This window comes from Xenopus laevis, chromosome 2L (assembly GCF_017654675.1).
Source record: "Xenopus laevis strain J_2021 chromosome 2L, Xenopus_laevis_v10.1, whole genome shotgun sequence".
Lineage (NCBI taxonomy): Eukaryota > Metazoa > Chordata > Amphibia > Anura > Pipidae > Xenopus > Xenopus laevis.
This window is the reverse complement of record NC_054373.1, coordinates 182,170,000-182,191,200: the sequence shown is the minus strand read 5'-3', so window position 1 is coordinate 182,191,200 and position 21,201 is coordinate 182,170,000. Positions and strand designations below refer to the sequence as shown.

Here is a 21,201-nt window from a genome sequence, read left to right as displayed (position 1 = left end):
CTTGAGCTGCTCTTTATAACTAAGCCTCACTGTCTCACTCTCTCTATAGAGTGCCATTGCAGGAGCTACACTACACACTGGCTTCACCTTATTCACAGGGTCCCTGTACCCACAACTTCACTAGGGGTTGTCCCTTTAGGGCCTAACACTTCTGGGGCCTTGTTGGCTTCAGTTTCAATGGAACATCCACCCAGATCAACTGCTGTGTTTATTGAATGGCCCAGGTGTGTACGTGTCTTTCTTGTTATAATGAAGCCATAAGGGTCATTAAACTTATGGGTCCCTATATCTTATTTACCTATTGTGGATTTACCATTCAACTCTACTGTTAGAGGATTTTTTGGCCTTGGAATCTAAACAATGACCGTTTCTGGGGAGGTGTTTTGTAACTTTGGTACCCACTGCTGTGGGTGAGTGAAAAAAATGTTTCCAGTATGTGCAGGCCTGAATATTGTTACAGGAGTGCAGTTATTCAAAAACTCATATTTAGAAAGCTGAAAAGTAATAATAAATATTATGAATAATAATAGATATTCAGGCTTCAGATTCTGGTTGGTTGGAGAGAGAGAAGATTTGCCTGGGGAGAGTTGAGGCAAGGGGGTGCTTGTGCAGCTGAGGGCCAGAGCTTTCATTGGCACCCTTATGGGTTGACCCAACTCTAATCAATCCTAGTTACTAGGTTGGTCAGTCAGTGCATTAGGTGATAAGATCTGGCAAGCCTAGGTTACATTAAACAAGTGGATCCTTATTCTGGCTGCAGATGATTGTTATACCTCAGGGCTTTACAACTAAATACCTCCTTTAATTTGGGGCCCATTTAAGTAATGCAGTGTAACGCTAACTGGGTGGATGTTGAGAAGAGGATTATCTGTTGGCCAAGATGTGTTTGGTGGAGCATGTTACTTCTTCATCTTAGTTTACACCTATTATTCCTCTTGCTCCATTCCTAAACCCTACATGCTTAAGGTATTCCCTGCAATTTTTTTGAGATTAAAGGGCTGGAATATTTTTGTTCTCAACTCTGTCATCTTTAGCCCGTAAGCCAAAGCATTCAGAATGGGAGACACCACAAGGAACTCCAATGACATGAACACACGAAACTCATAAGGGACAATAGTAGGGATATACCTATAGAGAAATATATCAAATAGTGAACCTGCCACAAAGTTGAAGGTGGTTATCAGCTGAGGAGTGCAGGTCTGCAAGGCTTTAGCAATGACAGCTTGTGAAGATCGTGCACAAACCCTGAGAATCTCAATATAGGAGTACATTATTAGCATTAGGAGCAAGCAAACGAATGTAGAGACAATAAAAAGTCCAAAGACATTATTGATGGTGGTATCAATGCAAGAAAGTCTCACTATTGACCAGTTGTCACAGTAGATCTTTAAAATTTCTGCTCCGCACAAAGGGAGCCTGTAGGTCAATAGCACGTGAGTACCAAATGCTACAATGGAATAAGTCCAACTTCCCCCAATTATCTTGTACACAGTTGAGAGGGACATGATGTTGTTGTATCTCAGAGGGTTACAGATGCACACATAACGGTCAAACGCCATCGCTGATAGTGTCGTCATCTCAAAACATCCATAGAGATGAATTAAAAATGCTTGCAGCAAGCAAAATGAGTAAGAAATTACCTGAACTTTGTAGAGCAAGGCAGAAAAAATACTGGGGTAAAAGTACATACTTTCAAATATTCCATTTAAGCACAAAGCACTAATAAATATATAAACCGGTTCGTGTAATGTTTTGTGTATAATCACAGCAGCGATAATCAGACTGTTGGACACAACGTTCATCAAGTATCCCACCAACACCAATATACAGTAGAAGTATCGTATAGATGTGAGCTGTCTGTATCCAAGGGTGAAATATGCCGGATGTGGATCTGTGGAATTTTGCATTATTGATGATTTTGGTTTCTGCAGAAAGAGGCATTTGTATCAGAAAATTTGAGAAATACAGAATTTTCACAATTGAATTCAAACAAGGTTTTTATATTCAGATTTTTTAATAAATAAACAATCTAGTTTTTTTTAAACTGTGATTGTATTCAAATTCGATTCATCAATAAGAGAGGAATTTACTTAAACTCAACTTTTTCTCACTCTAATAAAAACATTTTTTGAACAAACTCCCAAACCTGAATCCCCTTAATTTACCAATAATTCTTTGTTGTGACAAATTAGTAGTAGAAGTGAATGGCAGATGTACCTGAAGTTGTTTCTTCAGATCTGCGCTGGATAATCCGAAAAAGTAGAGTTTTCACAGTGAAAATCCGATAAAATCTAATCTTCGGAGTGTCAATCTTACGATACGAATTGACGACTGATTTTGCTGTGATGTTTTGTTGCTCTGATTTTTTCTAAAATAAAACTTTTCCAAGTAAAAGAAGTTGAGGTCCCATAGAAATCAATGGGAGCTGCGTTGATCCTATTGGACTTTTTTTTTAACCATTCAGAATTTCGGAGACCTATTTATTAAAGGTCACATTTTTGTGGTTTTAGAGGTTTTGGAAAACACAAATAAACCAATTTCCATGAAAGTCAGTCATTTATCATAAGATTTGAACTGAAAAAGCACAAACAAGAAAAGTTGCAGAGAATGTGTGAAAACCCCGTCTTATTGACAATTCGCATGATAACTATGACTCTTTCATATTGTTACAGAAAAGCATGATAACGTGTTCAATTCCACGAATTGAACACATTTATCAATAATTTTTCTTGGAAAAATCGGAGTGACAAAATGCCATGACAAAATTGAGCATCTATTTGTATCAAATGAACAAAAATTAGAAAGCCTCTAAGGGGCTGATTTACTAAATTGCGACCATTTTGGGTCAGATTTTTGGATGCTAAAAATCCAAAAAAGTTATGGTTAAAAAAAAGCACAACTTTTCTGGGATTTATAATGGGACAAATCTGCGACAATTCCAAATACTCCAGCTAAAACCTGTCAAAATAACGTAGAAGTCAACTGGAAGACCGTTCTTTGATTCATGGTTTTGAGGTTTTGGGGTGTTTTTGACTCTGGCTTTTGTGTAACAATATGAAAGAGTCATAGTTATCATGCAAATTGTCAATAAGAAGGGATTTTAACAAAATCTCTGCAATTTTTCCTGTTTGTGCTTTTTTTCAGATCAGATATTTTGATAAATGACTGACATTCATGGACATTAGTTTTCAGAAATCTCTTAAACCACAAAAATGTGACCTTTAATACATAGGCCTCCACAATTCTGAATGGCTAAAAAAAAGTCCAATACGATCAACAGAGCTTCCATTGACTTCTATGGGACCTCGGCTTCTTTTACTTGGAGAGGTTTTAGTTTAGAAAAAATCAGAGCAACAAAACGTTAAAGCAAAATCAAGCGTTGATTCGTATCATACGTTTGACACACTGAAGATTCAATTTTATAGAATTTTCGATGTGAAAACTTGACTTTTTCAGATTATCCAGATTATCACAATGTCAAGAAATAACTTCAGGGACATCTGGCATTGACTTCTACATGACCTTGACAGTTTTGAGATGGAGTATTTTCAGATTTGGATTTTTAGCAGCTTTGGGGTATGAAAAATCGGATAAATCTGAGGGTTTTTTACATGAAAAAATAGAATTTTGCCCCTAAAAACCTTGACCAGATAAAATTGAGGTTTAATAAATGGGCCCCTTAAAGTTTAAGAGAAATTTTAAAAATTTTTTGAGAAAATACACAATTCATGGAAAAAATGTAAATCCAAATATAAGTAAAACGTCCCCTTAGTACTTACTCTTTAATGTAAGTGTACTATGTACTGTGTACTATGTATTTTGCTGTACAGTACAGCACTATAAAAATATACATAAATACAATACAAGTCTATGGAAGCCTGGACACTAGTCCATCTTCCAAGAGTGAAGAGGGACATGATTTCTATTTTACATGAAGGAGACTCTTTCCTGCTACTAGAAGGAATGATTACAGAAAAAGAAAGAAAGTTGTGAAATAATTCCATGTAAAATATATGTTAGCAAACAGAGATGCCTTCATGGGGGAAAGTCCTGTAAGGGGCCCATTCCCAGTTGCTTTGGCCAAAAATTGTCCAGATCAACTTGACCAAGCGCCCTCTTTTAATTTTTCATTAATATATGTACTGTAGTAAAACAATTGTCTCTCAAGGCAAGGGGGGAATTAGAACATCAGTTGGGAGTGTTTGGTTTTTTTTCAACGAAACAGAATCCATTGAGAAATTCTAGTGCAGGTACATAAAAACGTTAAGAAATGAAACATGAGGAGATTAGTTGTCTTGAGATGAATCTCCTCTAGCGCTGACAACTAATGATTTCCCATAGATAACATTTGAATTGCTGCTGGGAAAACATAAGCGGCAGAGGTTGCCAGAAGTTCCCTCTACCTTGTCAAGAGGGATCTATTTCAGTGCCTCCTAAAATGGAATTTAATCATCTAGTTTATCTCTCTCTGTTGAGGTTCTTCAAGGCTCTTTCCTACGGCCTTCATCTTTCTCTCTGTATATTTCCTCATGACCAACTAATTGACTCATATGGTTTCCAATGGCTGCTCTATGGCATCTCCCAATCTGAACCACATCTCTGAGGGAAACATATTTAATGTATTTTAATTGAACAGATACCAACTTATATTGGTTCCTGGAGAAAGAGGAATTTATATCAGACAATTTGATAAATATAGAAATCAAACATGATTTTTGGAAGACCAGACAATGTGATAAATAGAGTTATATGTATATTGGTAAAAATTACTTGAAATAATAGAAAATGGCCCATAACTTGTACAGAGAGATACAACTGGATTATCCCAGCATAGATGTTCCTCTATATATGGAGAAATTGTGAAGACAACTTTACAGCTTATTGACAAGTGCCAACACAGGGTGCAGTTTTCTAGATACAGTCCCCTCCCACTCCACTTTATAAAGTAAAATTGCTTTAGTTATACGATGTTGGAGAACAGCTCCTAGCACTAAAAACTATGCTGGAATTTGTAGTCCAGCAAAAATCAGTAAAGTATGGTTGAGAAACAATCTTTAGATCCCTGTGACAAAGAGCTAGCATTCTCATTGGTTCAGTATTTTGAACATTTAATTCAGTTTTTGGCTAACAATGGATGGTTTTATGAAGGCCATAGATCCTCTACTTGGTCTCTGTGGGTTTATACCTGCTGTTCGGCTTTATTCCCACATCCTGAATAATTCCATAGCGTAGATTCATCTTCTTGGAATTTACCTTAGTGTGGGTGTGTGTGATCGGGAAACTAGATTGCAAGCTCCATTGGGGCAGTGACTAATATGGATAATTTTACAGTCTGTATACATAATGGGCCAGATTCAATTCAATAAAAAAAAGTTATCTCGTCATTTATCACGTGAAAACTCATGGACATTTAAATTTGAGGAGAAAAAACGTAAATTGAGTTTTCACGTGATAAACCACTGAATTGAATTGCAACTCTAATTGAATCTCATCCATGGGTTTTCACGTGATAAACACCTTTCTTACTGAATTGAATCTGGCCCAATATGTGGGTGCCACATCAAATAAGGAAACTGTGTTTTGTGACAGTTGGGGGCAGATTTATCAAGTAAAAATTTGAAGTAAAAAAATTTGAATTTCGACTATCGAATAGGCCAAAATTCGAAAAAAAATTGACTATTCGAATATCGAAATTTATCATGTACTGTCTCTTTAAAACTTCGACTTCATCCATTCGTCATTTAAAACCTGCCGGATTACTGTTTTAGCCTATGGGGGACCTCCTAGAACCTGTTTGGAGTCAATTGGTAGACTTTGAGAAATCGAAGGCTTTTTTTGAAAACACTTTGAATCGAAGATGATTGAATACGATGTTACTTCGATTCGAATCGATCAAAGTAACATCTATTCACCCGCAAAAAAAAACTTTGATATTTGTAATAAATTTCGTTTGGTCTTTTTTTTTTTAAATGTCGAAGTTATGGGAGATCAAAAAAAACTCCCATTACTTCGAAATTCAACCCCTTGATAAATCTGCCCCCAGTGATGAGCAAAAAATTAGAAATCAATCAAGTTATATTTTTGTGTTATTGGAGTTTTTTTCTGAAGGTAATTCTGGAATCCAGGTCCCTGTTTAAAGGTCTAGCTGAACAACAGCTCTACTAGGCTTAAGCCACTTCCAACCACAGTTTTCTGTAGTCCAAACCTTGCACAACAAACATGTAGAATGAATCACTTTTTGATGAAGCTTATTACAAAAGTGATGTTAACCTTTTGAATCAGTCTTTTCTTTCAGATAAGGCAGGTGAGTCAAAAGAATTGAGGTTTGGAGAGACCAGCAATTTAGTCTCATCCATCTCGGTTATAGTTCAATTTATAAAAAATTATCAGACTCTTTAACTATTTCTGTTTGAGATACAATTAAAGCGGATATAGTATTCACCCCAATATTTGCTTTATTAGACTAAAAAGACTCTCTAAAATTGACAAATAAAGATTTTAAATTTTTGTTTCTTATTAATGGCCGCAACTCGTAGGTAAATCTATCTATATTGGATTAAGGAGACTGTCTCTTGCTTGGAAATTATATTATCTTACCTATATAACCTTTGTTTAAAAGAGACTATACAATGTAGGACTGGAAGTCAAAAATTGAGAACACTTTTTAGACAAATATGGTCTATTTATCTGAGAACTCTTGGGGGGTTATTTACTAAGCTCCGAATACCCAAAATTCACTGAAATCCGAAAAATTTGTGATTTTTTTAATAAAATCTGACTTTTAAAAAAATCACAAATTTATTAAACCCCGAGGGCTAAAAAGCCCGAATATAAAAACACAGCATCTCAATCCTGTCAAGGCTACATAAAAGTCAATGGGAACAGTCCCATTGATTTTTGGTTGTGTCGGGGGTTTCAGGCAATTTCACAATGTTTTCGGAGGTTTCGGGTTAAAATTCAGAGATTTCGGGGAAAATTCATGAAAAAATCGTGAAAATCTGAGCTTTTTCGGCAAAGAAAATTTTTAATAAATAAGCGTTAAAAACCCGAGCTAGTTAGATCTGAGTTTGTAGCAGCCGATATTAAGATAAATTCGGACCTTGATAAATAACCCCCTTGGTGTTAAGTAGAGAAAGTTTATTCTAAAATGTATGGACACTGTAGGCTAACATTCTACTATACATGCCATAATATCAACCCATTCAAATTGGTGGTTTGGTTGTCTTAAGACTTAATCCCTTTGGTTTGGCATTGAGCAGAGAAATTTTGGGCTAAATCTTATTTTTCTTTATAATTAACATGTTTAAGTCACTTTATTACTATAGAAGTTAATTTTCTGAACTCTGCCATAAATTTATTGGTAAAACAACAAACTTATTTAATGTTAAAACTAATTTTAAAATAAAATAAACAAAATAATCAAGGGGGTTTTGTAGCCCATGATTGTTATACACCTGTGCCCTAAACACTTCCTGGATAATCGTCAAAACAACTACAAAAACTACTGCACAGAGACACTTACAGTTCTTACTGGCTTCTCTCTGAGATGGTTTCCTACCACAGGGCTGGTCTTAAAACTGTGGGGCCCAATTGGAATTATTTTGGTGGGGCCCCCTAATGGTGGGGCCCCTCTAATGCTCAGATGTTTTAAAAAATAGACATACTCACTGTGTGAGACGGTAGTTGGACTCAGTAACAGCCAGACTAGGATTCTGCTGTTTATCATGAGAGTATTTATACCATTTCCAAATCACAGGAGGGAATGACCCAATCCCAGTTTCAAATAACTTCTGAGAGTTTGTCTTTCAGATATGCATGAATAAAATTCATAACATAATATATTCTCTTGGGGATAAAATTATGATTTGGTGCAATGCATCTGGTTTGGATACATCAGGTACTAAACACATAAGCATTCATATCTAATGTCTCAAACAAACTGTAGAATTAAGGGATTAAATATTTCAAAAGTCCTCCTAAATTATGAAATGTAAATATATGTAAATATGTATATGTAAGAGTCAAATGCATTTAAGTTTTATTACAAAACTAAGGTTTCAGTTCAGGACAAAGGTTTATCAATAGTGATGGGCGAATGAAATGATGTCGAAACTCAAAAAAAATTTGCGAAACAACAAAAAAATTGCAAAAATCTGCAAAAATCAATGGGTATCAAAATAATTTTTATGCGCAAAATTTTTACACGCCTGACTCTTTTGTCCAAATCCATTAAAGTCAATGGGCGTCAGAATTATTATAGAGTGCGTCAATTTTTCCAGGCGCAACTTTTTTGACGCAGCTATTTTTTTCAGCTGCAAATTTTTGCAGCAGTTTCGCGAAAAAAATTGCAGGTGGGCGAAATGCGGAAATCCATGCCTGGAGAATAAATTCAACCATCACTATTTATCACGTGAAAAGTAATGAATGAGATTCAGTAAATTTGGAGAAAAATTTTTTTCTCCTCGAATGGAATCTTGTCCATGGCTTTTCATGTCATAAACAAGGAACATTGGAAGAGAGTTGCACAAACACCATGTTATTTTGCAAGTGGGGAGCTTATCCCTTTTATTTTTCACCACCCGTGCATCAACGTTTCAGGGGGTTTTCACCCTCCCTTCATCAGGATGTTTCTTCTGTATGATTGACGTGTGCAGACCATCTAATGAGTTCTGCACCACCAGGCAGGAATATAATAGGAAAGGAGAGGAGGTGCAGAATTTACAATTGATGGACTATACGTTTTTTTCATTGTAGAAACAAAGCAGCAGCACACTATTTTAGCCCATGTACATATCACGTAAGGGCAAAGTTTCCCCCCACTGAGTCAAACCAAGAGTACAGTGCAAACACGGGAAAGTACCAAATTTTGGATGCTGTAAAAACCGTTGGGTACCTTTCTTTTTAGGAACAATATCTGCTTGAACCAGTTGGTCCTGTATATTCTTGCCCCTCTGATACGCTATTAGTGGAGGTTTTTGAAATTGTGGAATATGGCGGAGACAATTCTGGAGTAGGTGCCAGTGTCTTTGTACAATCTTAGACACATGTCTACTTGCACATTTGTATTTGCTGACCAAAAACATTCTAACTTCTTCTTTCTTAGTCAAATTACTCGGTTGTAAAAGGAGTCTCCTGTCCATATTTTTTATCTTTCCAAGTCTTTCCTCAAGTACCTTGTCTGGGTAGCCTCTTTCTGAAAAACGGTCGGCAAGTCTCATATCACATAAAGAGGTATCACTTACAATTCGTTTTACCCTGGTGTATTGTGTTGATGGTAACAATTTCTTTAAAGAAGGTGGGTGAAAACTTATTTTTATCTGTATCCTTCCTGTATAAGTCTGATTCGGTTTCATATAATTTCTGGTTAACTGTACATCAAGAAAATTCAAAGTATCAGTATGAAAGTTGTAGGTGAATTTAAGTGTTGTATCAATATTATTCATAAAATTCTTGAACAGATCAAGGCTTTCAGTAACTCCATTCCACAAGATTAACAGATCGTCTATATAACGTACATATAACAAACAGTGTTTTTGGAACAGTGAATTCATATATACAAACATTTCTTCGATATATGCCATATATAGATTAGCATAGGTGGGTGCTACGTTACTACCCATAGCCTTCCCCCGCTTTTGAATGTAATATTGGTCCCCTTCAGGTCTGAATGTGATTAGATACTTCCTTGATCAAACACAGTACTCTGTAGCACAAAGAATTTTTTTGATTGATCTCTTAGAAATTGTTTGACACCAGAACGGCAAATTTGCGCGATTCGCAGCCAGCGAATAAATTCGCAAAACACCCGCGAAAATTCACCAGCGTCAAAAAACCAGACGCTGGCGTCAAAAACGCACAGTTTTGCAAATTTTTCTTCGTTTCGCGAATTTCACGAATTTTCCGGCGAAGCAAAACGGCGCAGATTTGCCCATCACTAATCAGAACTACTTTCTCCTACTGGTAAATAAAGCATTAGAGAGATTATTATATGATCCCCTTATATATTTATACATAGTCATCATATCACCCCTTAAGCGCCTCTTCTCCAGCGGGAACATCCCCAATTTGGCCAGTCTTTCCTCATAGCTAAGATTTTCCCTTTACCAGCTTAGTTGCCCTTCTCTGTACCCTCTCTAATACAATAATGTCCTTTTTGAGTGATGGAGACCAAAACTGTACGGCATATTCTAGATGGGGCCTTACAAGTGCTCTATACAGTGGAAGAATGATCCCTCCTCCCGTGAATCTCTGCCCCTTTTAATACATCTCAAGACCTTATTTGCCCTTGATGCTGCTGACTGGCATTGCTTGCTACAGACAAGTTTATCATCTACAAGGACTCCAAGCTCCGTCTCCATTATGGATTTGCCTAGTGCAGTCCCATTAAGGGTATAAGTGGATATTGTTACATCCCAGGTGCATGACTTTACATTTATCAACATTGAATCTCATTTGCCACTTAGCTGCCCAGATTGCCAGTTTGTCAAGATCGTGTTGCAAGTGCCGCATCCTGGATGGAATTAATTGGGCTGATAATTTTGTGTTATCTGCAAATCATGTCAGTTTCACCACAGAACATATAACTGTACTGTATATCTCACAAAGGGCCAGATTCAATTCAGCTAGAAAAAGTTATTTCATTTTTTCTCCTTGAATTGAATCCCATCCATAAGTTTTCACGTGATAAACCATGAGATAACTTTTTCTTCCTGAATTAAATGTGGCCCAAATTTCTGAACTGAATCTCAAATTGAATCTCGTCCATGACTTTTCACTTGATAAACCTTTTTCTCACTGAATTGAATCTGGCACAAAGGGCCAGAATCAATTCAGTTATCCCATGGTTTATCACGTGAAAAGTCATGGACGACATTCTCCAAATTCAGCTCCAGTTTCTTTCCCATAGATTTCAATAGAGCTTTCACATGATTCATGTGAACAATGAGATAAGTTTTGTTGAATTGAATTGCATCTCAAATTGAATCTTGTTCATGAGTTTTCACTTTATAAACCTTTTTCTCTGAATTGAACCCAACCCAAAATGCCACCAAAATTCGTATTCAGCCTCTCATAATGCCATGCATCGACTATTGCGACTGTCTATTAATTGTCCTTCCAATCAAGAGACTGCCACCACTCCAGTGCATAATACATGCTGCTCATACCCCTCATACACCTCACCGGTGCATCAAAATATTTAGAAGTGAAATGCACATAAATCGCAGTTTACGGCAGCCATCTTCCGGGTCTTCGTCCACTGCTTTTGCAATTTCCACCTATTTCAGCGTATAACTCACTCTTCCTCAAGGTGACCCATGGTTGTACCACTTCAATATGGTGACAGACAATGAAATGTATTATAAACTAAGGCTATAAACATCATGAAGGATTAACATATATAGATATAAAGTCTTCTTTTATTATTGCTTTTTGACGGTTTTAATAGATGCTCAAAGTGGATAAGACCCTTTAGGTGCAAAATGGGTTACCCTCCACAGCAAGTTAATGAACTGTAGGTTTGTATGTTGGGTATAAATAATACCATTTTGTGTTGAATCATGGGGTTGATGACTCACACACTGTAGCCTGGGAAGGAGCTTTTATTTTGATTACTGGAAGGCCTCTACACATAGGCCTCAACTATGATATTACCTTGCTACAGGGGTCCCTCATGGTTAGTGGATCTAAGATATAAGTGTGGTTTTTTGAAATCAGGCTTGTCCTGTTGAACTAGATGCATCTGGTGGAGCATGCTTCTTCTTTAACCAGGTTTCTACCTATTCGCCCTATTGTATAATGCCTGACTTCTTCATATTTAAGGTGTTCCCTGTAATCCTTTTGAGATGAAAGGACTGAAGTATCATTTTTAGCCCATAAACAAATGCATTCAAAATGGGAGACACCACAAGGAATTGCAATGACATGAAGATATGAAACCCATAAGGAACAATTGTAGGGATATACCTATAGAGGAATATATAAAAAATGGCACCAGTTGCTAAGTTGATGGTGGTTATCAGCTGAGGAGTGCAGGTCTGCAAGGCTTTAGCAATGACAGCTTGTGAAGATCGTGCACAAACCCTGAGAATCTCAATATAGGAGAACATTATTAAAACTAGGGCCAAAAGTACAAATGTAGAAAGATTAAAAAGTCCAAAGACATTGTTGCTGGTGGTATCAATGCAAGAAAGTCTCACTATTGACCAGTTGTCACAATAGATCTTTAATATTTCTGCTCCACACAAAGGGAGCCTGTAGGTCAATAGCAAGTGAGTACCAAAGGCTACAATGGAATAAGTCCAACTTCCCCCAATTATTTTGTACACAGTTGAGAGGGACATGATGTTGTTGTATCTCAGAGAGTTACAGATGCACACATAACGGTAAAAACGCCATCGCTGCTAGCGTCATCATCTCAAAGCATCCATAGACCAGAAGTAAAAATGCTTGCAGCAAGCAAAATGAGTAGGAGATTGTCTGGACTTTGTAGACCAAGGCAGTCAAAATACTGGGGTAAAAGGACACCCTTTCAATAATTCCATTAAAACTCAAAGCGCTAATAAATACATAAAGTGGTTAGTTTAATGTTGTGTGTATAATCATCCATATATATATCCAAGGGTGAAATATGCCGGATGTGGATCTGTGGAATTTTGTGCAATCATGGTTACTGTTGGTTCCTGGTGAAAGAGAAATTTGTTTTATACAATCCATAAAATACAGTATTTTTTATAAGAATTGACTGCTTTTAATAGTGTGGTGTCAGAGCTTATTGCAACTCAGCAGCCACACTGAGCACTAACACTCATCTGAACCATAATACCGGTTACATATCAAATTTAAGTATTAATAATAAATTATCCATAAAACATCTCCCAAAGTTAGGCTCACATCTAACCAAGACTATTTCTCCCTTGCAAGGGTGGTTTACTCTGCTAATACCATTTACTACAACTTTAAGTTAAGATGCCAAACCCAAGCCACTAATGGATGCAAAATTTTCCCCTTCTGGGTAAATATTTTTATTATTGTTTTTGTATGGGGTAAAGATGAGGGACTTTATAGCTGATTGTGATTGATGGGGAGTTTGGAAGGTGTCATCTCAGTTGATATGTAGGGGTCCTTGTGTGAGTCATTCACTGTCCCAGCAAACAGATCTACATATACCACAAAAAATAAAACATACAGGGGTTAATGCATATGTAAAGAAAATACAGATATGGGATTTGTTATCCAAACTGCTCACCATATCTTAAGGCTTCTACAAATAATTTAAACATTAATGAAACCCAATAGGCTGGTTTTTGCCTCCAACAAGGATTAATTATATCTTAGTTAGGATCAAGTACAAAGTACTGTTTTACTATTACAGAGAAAAAGGAAAAAGTTATTGGATTAAAATGGAGTCAATGGGAGATGGTCTTCCAGTCATTTTGATAATGGGTTTCCGGATATTGGATCCCAAACTTTTACATGAAATAAAGAGCCTGAGAAATTCAAGGCACAATTGGGGCACGGTTCCTGTCCCAAGGAAGGTGGTTTAGCTCAGGAACATAACTTAAATGCTGTGGTTTCTAAGGAGGCCTGAACCTCTAATTCGTTTTTCTTCTGTGAATCAAATTTTCTTGCACTAAAGCTCACAAATATGAATTATGCAGTAAAAGACTCATACATATGATATTTATGAAGTATATAAAATTTGTAAACCTGGAATGTTCAACTTTATTCATTCTAAAATTCATGTAGAAAACATTGGGAGCCGACTATGGAAAATTTAAGGCTTTTTTTCAATGAGAGTTTTTGGAATCTTAAATCGAATAAAAATTAAAGATATTCGAATTGTGATTTTTTTCAGACAAATATTTTGTATTCTGATTTTTTAATTAATAAGCAAGCATTCAAATTTTTTAAAAAAGTTTATTCGAAGTGGGAAAAACATTTAACCTTACACAAATTCAAATTTTGATATATAAGATCATTATTTGGGAATTTATCTGATAGAAGATTTTATAGACTTTTATAGAGAGTCATGGGGTGAAAAAGTTTTATGGGTGTCAGATGGGACATATCTTACAGAACTCCATTTATGAAAGGTTAAATTATAGTGGAATGAGAGCTCTTTGAAAACAAGCTTAAATGAATTTTCTCTAAAATCCCGAATTCCATTAAAGTAAAAGATCTGAATATAAGAAAATACGAATGGAAAAATGTACTGAACAATCCAATTTTTTAAAAATCTCTAAAACCTCTAAAAATGTGTTTTGTTTTTTTTGGACGATTACTATCGAAAAAAAAATTATACAATTTGTCTGGATATCATATTTCACCTTCATAAATCTTGGTATTGTTTAACCTTTAAAAAAACATTAATCAAGAAGGTCAGAAAGTAAACCCCTATTTTATGGGTATTACATTTGTAATTGTACTGTAAATTATAAGCATATACTCATTTCATACAGCTTTTTTCTTCATTTGTTTAGTATAACAGTAGATCTTATTTTTTTACCCATCTATTCAAGATAAATAAGTGGAATAATATATAACACAGATATGAAGGATAAATAAGCAGCATGATTGTCACATCAAGAATTTCTAGGGCTCAAACTTTATTAAAGGGGTTGGTTCTGTAAACATGTGCAAAAAGGAAGCCTTACGCGTTTCGTGTCTTCTGGCATTTACTCATGGGCTAATAACAGGAAGTTCCCAGCTGAGATATAAAGGTAATAATTAATAATAAAAATATAACGTGTATATTGTATATAGTGATGGGCAAATTTGGGTCGTTTCACCATCAAATTTGTGAATTTCCTGCAAAATTCACGAAACGGTGAAAAATTTTCGAAACAGCGCTGGCGGCTCGTTTTTGATGCCGGCGTCCAAAAAATCTTTCTGGTGGTTTCGCAAATTTATTCGTCGCCGATGATCCGCAGGAATTCACTGCGAATTTGCGCCTGGTGAATAAATTCGCCCATCACTAACTGTATATACTGTATGTATATATAGGTGTGTAATGTGGTTTCTTTTGCCTTCTTTTTCTTCTTTTTAGCATCCCACATATTGGCACTCACATTTCTTGCAAACAAAAAGATCTCATCCCAAGCTTTCCATTGATATATTGTAAATTGAGTGAAGGCATTGGATGAACAAGTGGGGCAGTGTTTAGCCACATAGCTGTACATACAAGTTTCTTCTTGTCGCAGGTCATCGATGTTGCACAAATTTTCCCATCAGCAGATTTAGATAGAGGAACAGATTTCCATTTTAAAGAGAATTAGTCACTGCTCTGCGGTATTTTACAACCACTGTTTTGTTTAGTAATGAGCCGTCATCAGGGGGTAACTACAGAGGATGCAGACGCTGCAGAAGAAGCTATAGGGGCCCCATCAAGGCCCTAATTAATGAGCAATTTTAACAGGTCAACCTCTAGACATTTTGGGGGCCTGAAAAATAATTTCCTGTGAGGCCCAGTACTATCAAGTTACGCCACTGGGCATCATGCTCTGGGCTTGAATGGTGGGAGATTTTATGAGCCTGTCCTGAACCCCGTCTTCAATAGAAACACTTGGCTTTAATGCCCCACAACTACCAGGCCAACTAGATCAAGTTATGTGGGAGATTTTGTCTAAATAATGTATTCCTTCATCATGTGGAATGGATGTACTGTATAGAGGGGTGTTTTCTAAATCTACAAATAAATGTAAAACTTAATTGCATTGACTTAACTCTCCATTGGATCTTATTTGATATCCATTATGGATTTGCCTAGTGCAGTCCCATTAAGGGTAGAAGTGGATATTTTTACATCCCAGGTGCATGACTTTACATTTATCAACTGTGAATCTAAAGATTGCCCCCCCACTATCCAGCATCTTACTTACCTTATCATAAAAAAAGATCAAATTTGTCTGACATGACTTGCACTTTATAAAGCCATGCTGATTGCTGCTCATAATGCAATTCTCTAGGACAACGTTTTGAATGTGATCCCTTAACAAGTCTTCAAATAAATTACCCACCACAGATGCCACATTTATAGGCCTATAATTGCCAGGCTGAGATCGTAATCCCTTTTTAAATATTGGAAGGACATCAGCTTTTCTCCAATCCAAAGGTACCATACCAGATAAAAGTGAATCTGAGAAAATCGGAAATAGGGGCCAGTCTAAACCTTAACTAAGCTCTCTTAGAAACGGGGATGTATGCCAGCTAGCCCTAGCGCCTTGTTTACATTCATTTTTTTTAAAGCGTTATGAATCATATCCTGAGTCCGCCACTGACTAGACTGAGCTGAGCCAACATTGCAGCTATGAAGTAAGCCTGGGAACTCAGACTCCTCAATTTTATACACAAAATAACTGATTTAGTACATTTACCTTTTCTGTATCTGTTACAACCATACTGGTACCATTATTTAAAAGAACAACACTCTGAACCCGCATCTTTTTACTATTATTATTATACTTCAAAAAACTTTTTGGGGTTAGACTTACCTGTACCCTCAGCCGCATTATGCTCTTCATTTCCTATCTTTGCCTTCTGGATTGCTTTTATACTGTTTATATTAATTAAATGCAGCTTCTGCCCCAACCGACTTTTCTATTAACCTTGTTACTTCTATATTAAACCACATAGCGTGTTTCTTAGTGCTTCTACATTTACTCCTTAAGGGAATAAATTGAGAACAGTAAAGATTTAATATCATATCCTTTAAGGCAGTGCTGGGAGATTTGAGTTTAAATGACAAGATTTAAGAGACTCAAGTTAAGGAATCTGGGTTAAAATTGATGATATATATGAGTATAATAAGCATAGAGGTGGCATTGGAAAACATATCAATGGATTATTTGGCCAAGAGAGGCGGCATACAAAGAGAATAATTTGGGGTATAAAACAGAAGCTTAAGGAACCCCAACAGAGAGATGAAAGGTTATTCAGTATTCAAAACTGATAACTTTTTTTCTAAACCATTGATCCTTACCACTTGAAATAATGTAGATTTTTTAAAATAAATTAATAGTGGCTCTACAATAAAGTTTACTTTGACTTTAAAGCAAGATTCAATAATAGAGGGGAAAGAGGGCACCTTTGATGAGTGCTTTTTTTAATGAAAAAGGAGTCAGTATCTCTCTCAATACTGGAGGGCTGATTTATCAACATTAGGGGGCAGATTTACTAAGCTCGAGTGAAGGATTCGAATATAAAAAAACTTCGAATTTTGAAGTATTTTCTTGGGTACTTCGACCATCGAATAGGCTACTATGACCTTCGACTTCGACTCGAACGATTCAAACTAAAAATCGTTTGACTATTTGACCATTCGATAGTCAAAGTACTGTCTCTTTAATTAAAACTTCGACTACATACTTCGGTAGTTTAAACCTACCGAGGTACAATGATAGCCTATGGGGACCTTCCCCATTACTTTCTTAAGCTTTTTTTGATCAAAGAAAAATCGTTCGATCAATCGATTCAAATCCTTCGATCGATCGATTCAAATCCTTCAAATCGTTTGATTCAAAGGATTTTATCGTTCCATCAAAAGATTTTTACTTCAATTGATCGAACGAAGTATATGCGCAAAATCCTTCGAATTTGATATTCGAATTCGAAGGATTTAACTTCGAGGGTCGAATTTGAGGGTTAATTAACCCTGATATTCGACCCTTGATAAATGTGCCCCTAGATGTTGTGTTCTTACCATAGTTCAAGATTGTTGTGTTAAATCTTACAGACTTGTATTATTAAGCTATAAATACAAAAAAAAAATTTAAAGCTGCAAAATTCATAGTCTGTGGGAGCTGTCTAAGTCAAATTTTAAGTGTTTTTTCTTGTAAGTGTCTTTCAATTTTTTTTAGCTTGTAGACCCAATTTTATTGAATTGAGTTTTTTTATATGTTCTGATTTTTTAAAAAAACAAGCAAATATTTCATTTTTTTAAATGAATTTATTTGAAACAGAAAAAAACCCTCTAAAGTTACACAATTAATAATTTTGATAAATAGGCCTTCCCAATTGGGGCTCTTGGAAGATAATAAATAGCGGCAGATTTACTAAGCGGAGAAGTGGCTGTTGATAGCAAAGATTCGACAGAAAAACCCATACATAGGGATACCGCCAATTTACTAACAGGTGTAGATGACAATTTGCTAGCAAAAAAGGCCGTCGCTAGCACAGTTTCAAGGCCTATTGCCCTATCACCAAGAAAAGGTTACATATAGCTCAAAACTGGAATCCTTATTATACAGAGCACATTTTATATAATTGGTTGTGCAAATCATCTTCCATAAATGTCATACCACTTGTTTTAATCACTGGATGATCTCTACAAATATGTTTACACTATGACATTATCTTGCTCTGTGGGTTCCCTATGACTATGGGATCTGTGGTGTAACCAGTGTTTAACTGGGTCTCTAGAATAAGGGGGTTACTTATCAAAAATATTTCAGAGTATTTTCTGATAACTACTCTGACCAAATCCTTTTTCCCCCTTATTTATCAAGACATTTTTCCAAAAATTTTCTGTGTAGGGGAAAAAACAGGAAAGATTGGGAAAAAATCAAATAGTACAAATTTTTGGTATTTTCCACCTAATATCTCAGATTTTTTTTTTGATTTCTGCTAGAAATCCACTACATCTTATTGCACAACACCCAGCACAAATCAGGATATCTTCGGGACTTCTGAAAATTGACTTATATACAACCTTGGCAGTTCTAACATGCCAGATTTTCAGATTCTGACTTCCTCAGGTATAATAAAACCTGAAAAATTCAAGGTTTTTTTTCCATTAAAAATTCGGATTTTATAGTTAAAAAAAACAATTTTTTTTGGAGTTTTTGGCATTCGGACTTTGATAAATAACCCCCTTAGAGTAGGAGTAGATGTTATAATATATATGGCAGAGTGTTTTTATACAGGTCATGGAACTCTGAGTTAACTTCTAATATCCTCATATTTTGCAACTGGGGGTACTTCATTTATTATAATACACAAATTTAAGTGAGTCATGTGACAGAAATGACATCAGAACTCACCGTTTATAACTGATGACATCAGAACTCATCGTTTATAAAGATATAATTTACAAGATATTCATAGCTTTTGTGTATTATATTGTTATAATTTATTATTGCTATTTCATGGTTTTAATAGATGCTGAAAGTGGATAAGACCCTTTAGGTGCAAAAAAGGTTACTTCCACAGCAAGTTAATGAACCTGTTGGTCTGTATGTTGGGTATAAATAATACCATTTTGTGTTGAATCATGTGGTTGATGGCTCACATACTGTAGCCTTGAAAGGAGCTCTTATTTTGATTACTGGAAGTGTTCTACACATACAGATGCAGCCACTTTGGTTTGTCTGTTTGACACAGAATAACTAAACACAGATATCCCATTTATCTCATTTAACACAGAAAACTGTGTCACAACATCCCATCTAATTAAAGCATTCACCATTGTGAACAATGGTGCTTTGGTATGCTAATGAAAAGGTTAAATGCATTAAATGAGATAAGATAACTTTAGATAACACAGTTTCTTCAATTAACTCTGAGTCATGACGCATTTAACTCACAAATCCAAGTGGCTTCATCTGTAGGCCTCAACTATGATATTACCTTGCTACAGGGGTCCCTCATGGTTAGTGGATCTAAGATATAAGAGTGATTGGTGAAATCAGGATTGTCCTGTTGAACTAGATGCATCTGGTGGAGCATGCTTCTTCTTTAACCAGGTTTCTACCTATTCGCCCTATTGTATAATGCCTGACTTCTTCATGTTTAAGGTGTTCCCTGTAATCCTTTTGAGATGAAAGGACTGAAGTATTTTTTCTCTTAACTTTGTCATTTTTAGCCCATAAACAAAAGCATTCAGAATGGGAGACACCACAAGGAATTGCATGGACATGAAGATACGAAACCCATAAGGAACAATTGTAGGGATATACCTATAGAGCAATATATCAAAAATGGCACCAGTTGCTAAGTTGATGGTGGTTATCAGCTGAGGAGTGCAGGTCTGCAAGGCTTTAGCAATGACAGCTTGTGAAGATCTTGCACAAACCCTGAGAATCTCAATATAGGAGAACATTATTAATGCTAGGGCCAAAAATACAAATATAGAAAGATTAAAAAGTCCAAAGACATTGTTGCTGGTGGTATCAATGCAAGAAAGTCTCACTATTGACCAGTTGTCACAGTAGATCTTTAATATTTCTGCTCCACACAAAGGGAGCCTGTAGGTCAATAGCATGTGAATAGTAAAGGCTACATTGGAATAAGTCCAGCTTCCCCCAATTATTTTGTACACAGTTGAGAGGGACATGATGTTGTTGTATCTCAGAGGGTTACAGATGCACACATAACGGTCAAACGCCATGGCTGATAGTGTCATCATCTCAAAGCATCCATAAAGAAGAAATAGAAATGCTTGCAGCAAGCAAAATGAGTAGGAGATTGTCTGGACTTTGTAGACCAAGGCGGCCAAAATACTGGGGTAAAAGGACATACTTTCCAATATTCCATTGAAACTCAAAGCGCTAATAAATATATAAAGTGGTTCGTGTAATGTTTTGTGTATCATCACAGCATGGATAATCACACTATTGGACACAGCGTTCAGCAAGAATCCCACCAACACCAATAAACAGTAGAAGTATCGTATAGATGTGAGCTGTCCGTATCCAAGGGTGAAATATGCCGGATGTGGATCTGTGGAATTTTGCATCATAGATACTGTTGGTTCCTGGTGAAAGAGGAATTTGTTTTAGACAATCTATAAAATACAGTATTTTATATAAGGATTGTCTGATTTTAGTAGTCATAGACCATTCTGTGGTGTCAGAGTATATTGCAACTCAGCAGCCACACTGAGCACTAACACTCATCTGAATCATAATACTAGATGCATCCCGAATGAAAGTATTAATAAATTATCCATAAAACATCTCATTTTAAATTGGTGCCATTGAAAATCCAACTTTCCAATTAAAATGCAAGTTAGGCTTCACATCCAACCAAACCTATCTCGCCCATGCCCAGGTGGTTTACTCTGATAATACCATTTACTACACTTAGTAGATAGATTTTTACTACACTTTTCCTCTGACTAATCACCTTTTTACAATTTTCTTTATGTCTGCTCGCATTACTGTTTCCCCTATGCTTTTTCCTTTTTTGTAACAAAAGCGGGGGAAC

General features: G+C 36.0%; 2 protein-coding genes across 2 annotated transcripts; both read right to left on the bottom strand.

Moving 5' to 3' along the window:
* Window positions 1-953: 953 nt before the first annotated feature.
* Window positions 954-1,907, bottom strand: LOC108705140 (olfactory receptor 51I2). Its single transcript, XM_018241940.1, has one exon. It carries the CDS (start codon window positions 1,905-1,907, stop codon window positions 954-956), a length of 954 nt encoding a protein of 317 aa, XP_018097429.1.
* Window positions 1,908-19,631: 17,724 nt separating this feature from the next.
* On the bottom strand, window positions 19,632-20,736 carry LOC108710071 (olfactory receptor 51I2). Its single transcript, XM_018250465.2, has one exon. The coding sequence runs from the start codon at window positions 20,732-20,734 to the stop codon at window positions 19,757-19,759; it is 978 nt and encodes a 325-aa protein (XP_018105954.2). The 5' UTR covers window positions 20,735-20,736; the 3' UTR covers window positions 19,632-19,756.
* Window positions 20,737-21,201: the final 465 nt, after the last annotated feature.

Excerpts from the sequence above, each read along its gene's own strand:
- LOC108705140 (XM_018241940.1), bottom strand. The coding sequence starts at position 1,907 with ATGCAAAATTCCACAGATCCACATCCGGCATATTTCACCCTTGGATAC.
- LOC108710071 (XM_018250465.2), bottom strand. The coding sequence starts at position 20,734 with ATGATGCAAAATTCCACAGATCCACATCCGGCATATTTCACCCTTGGA.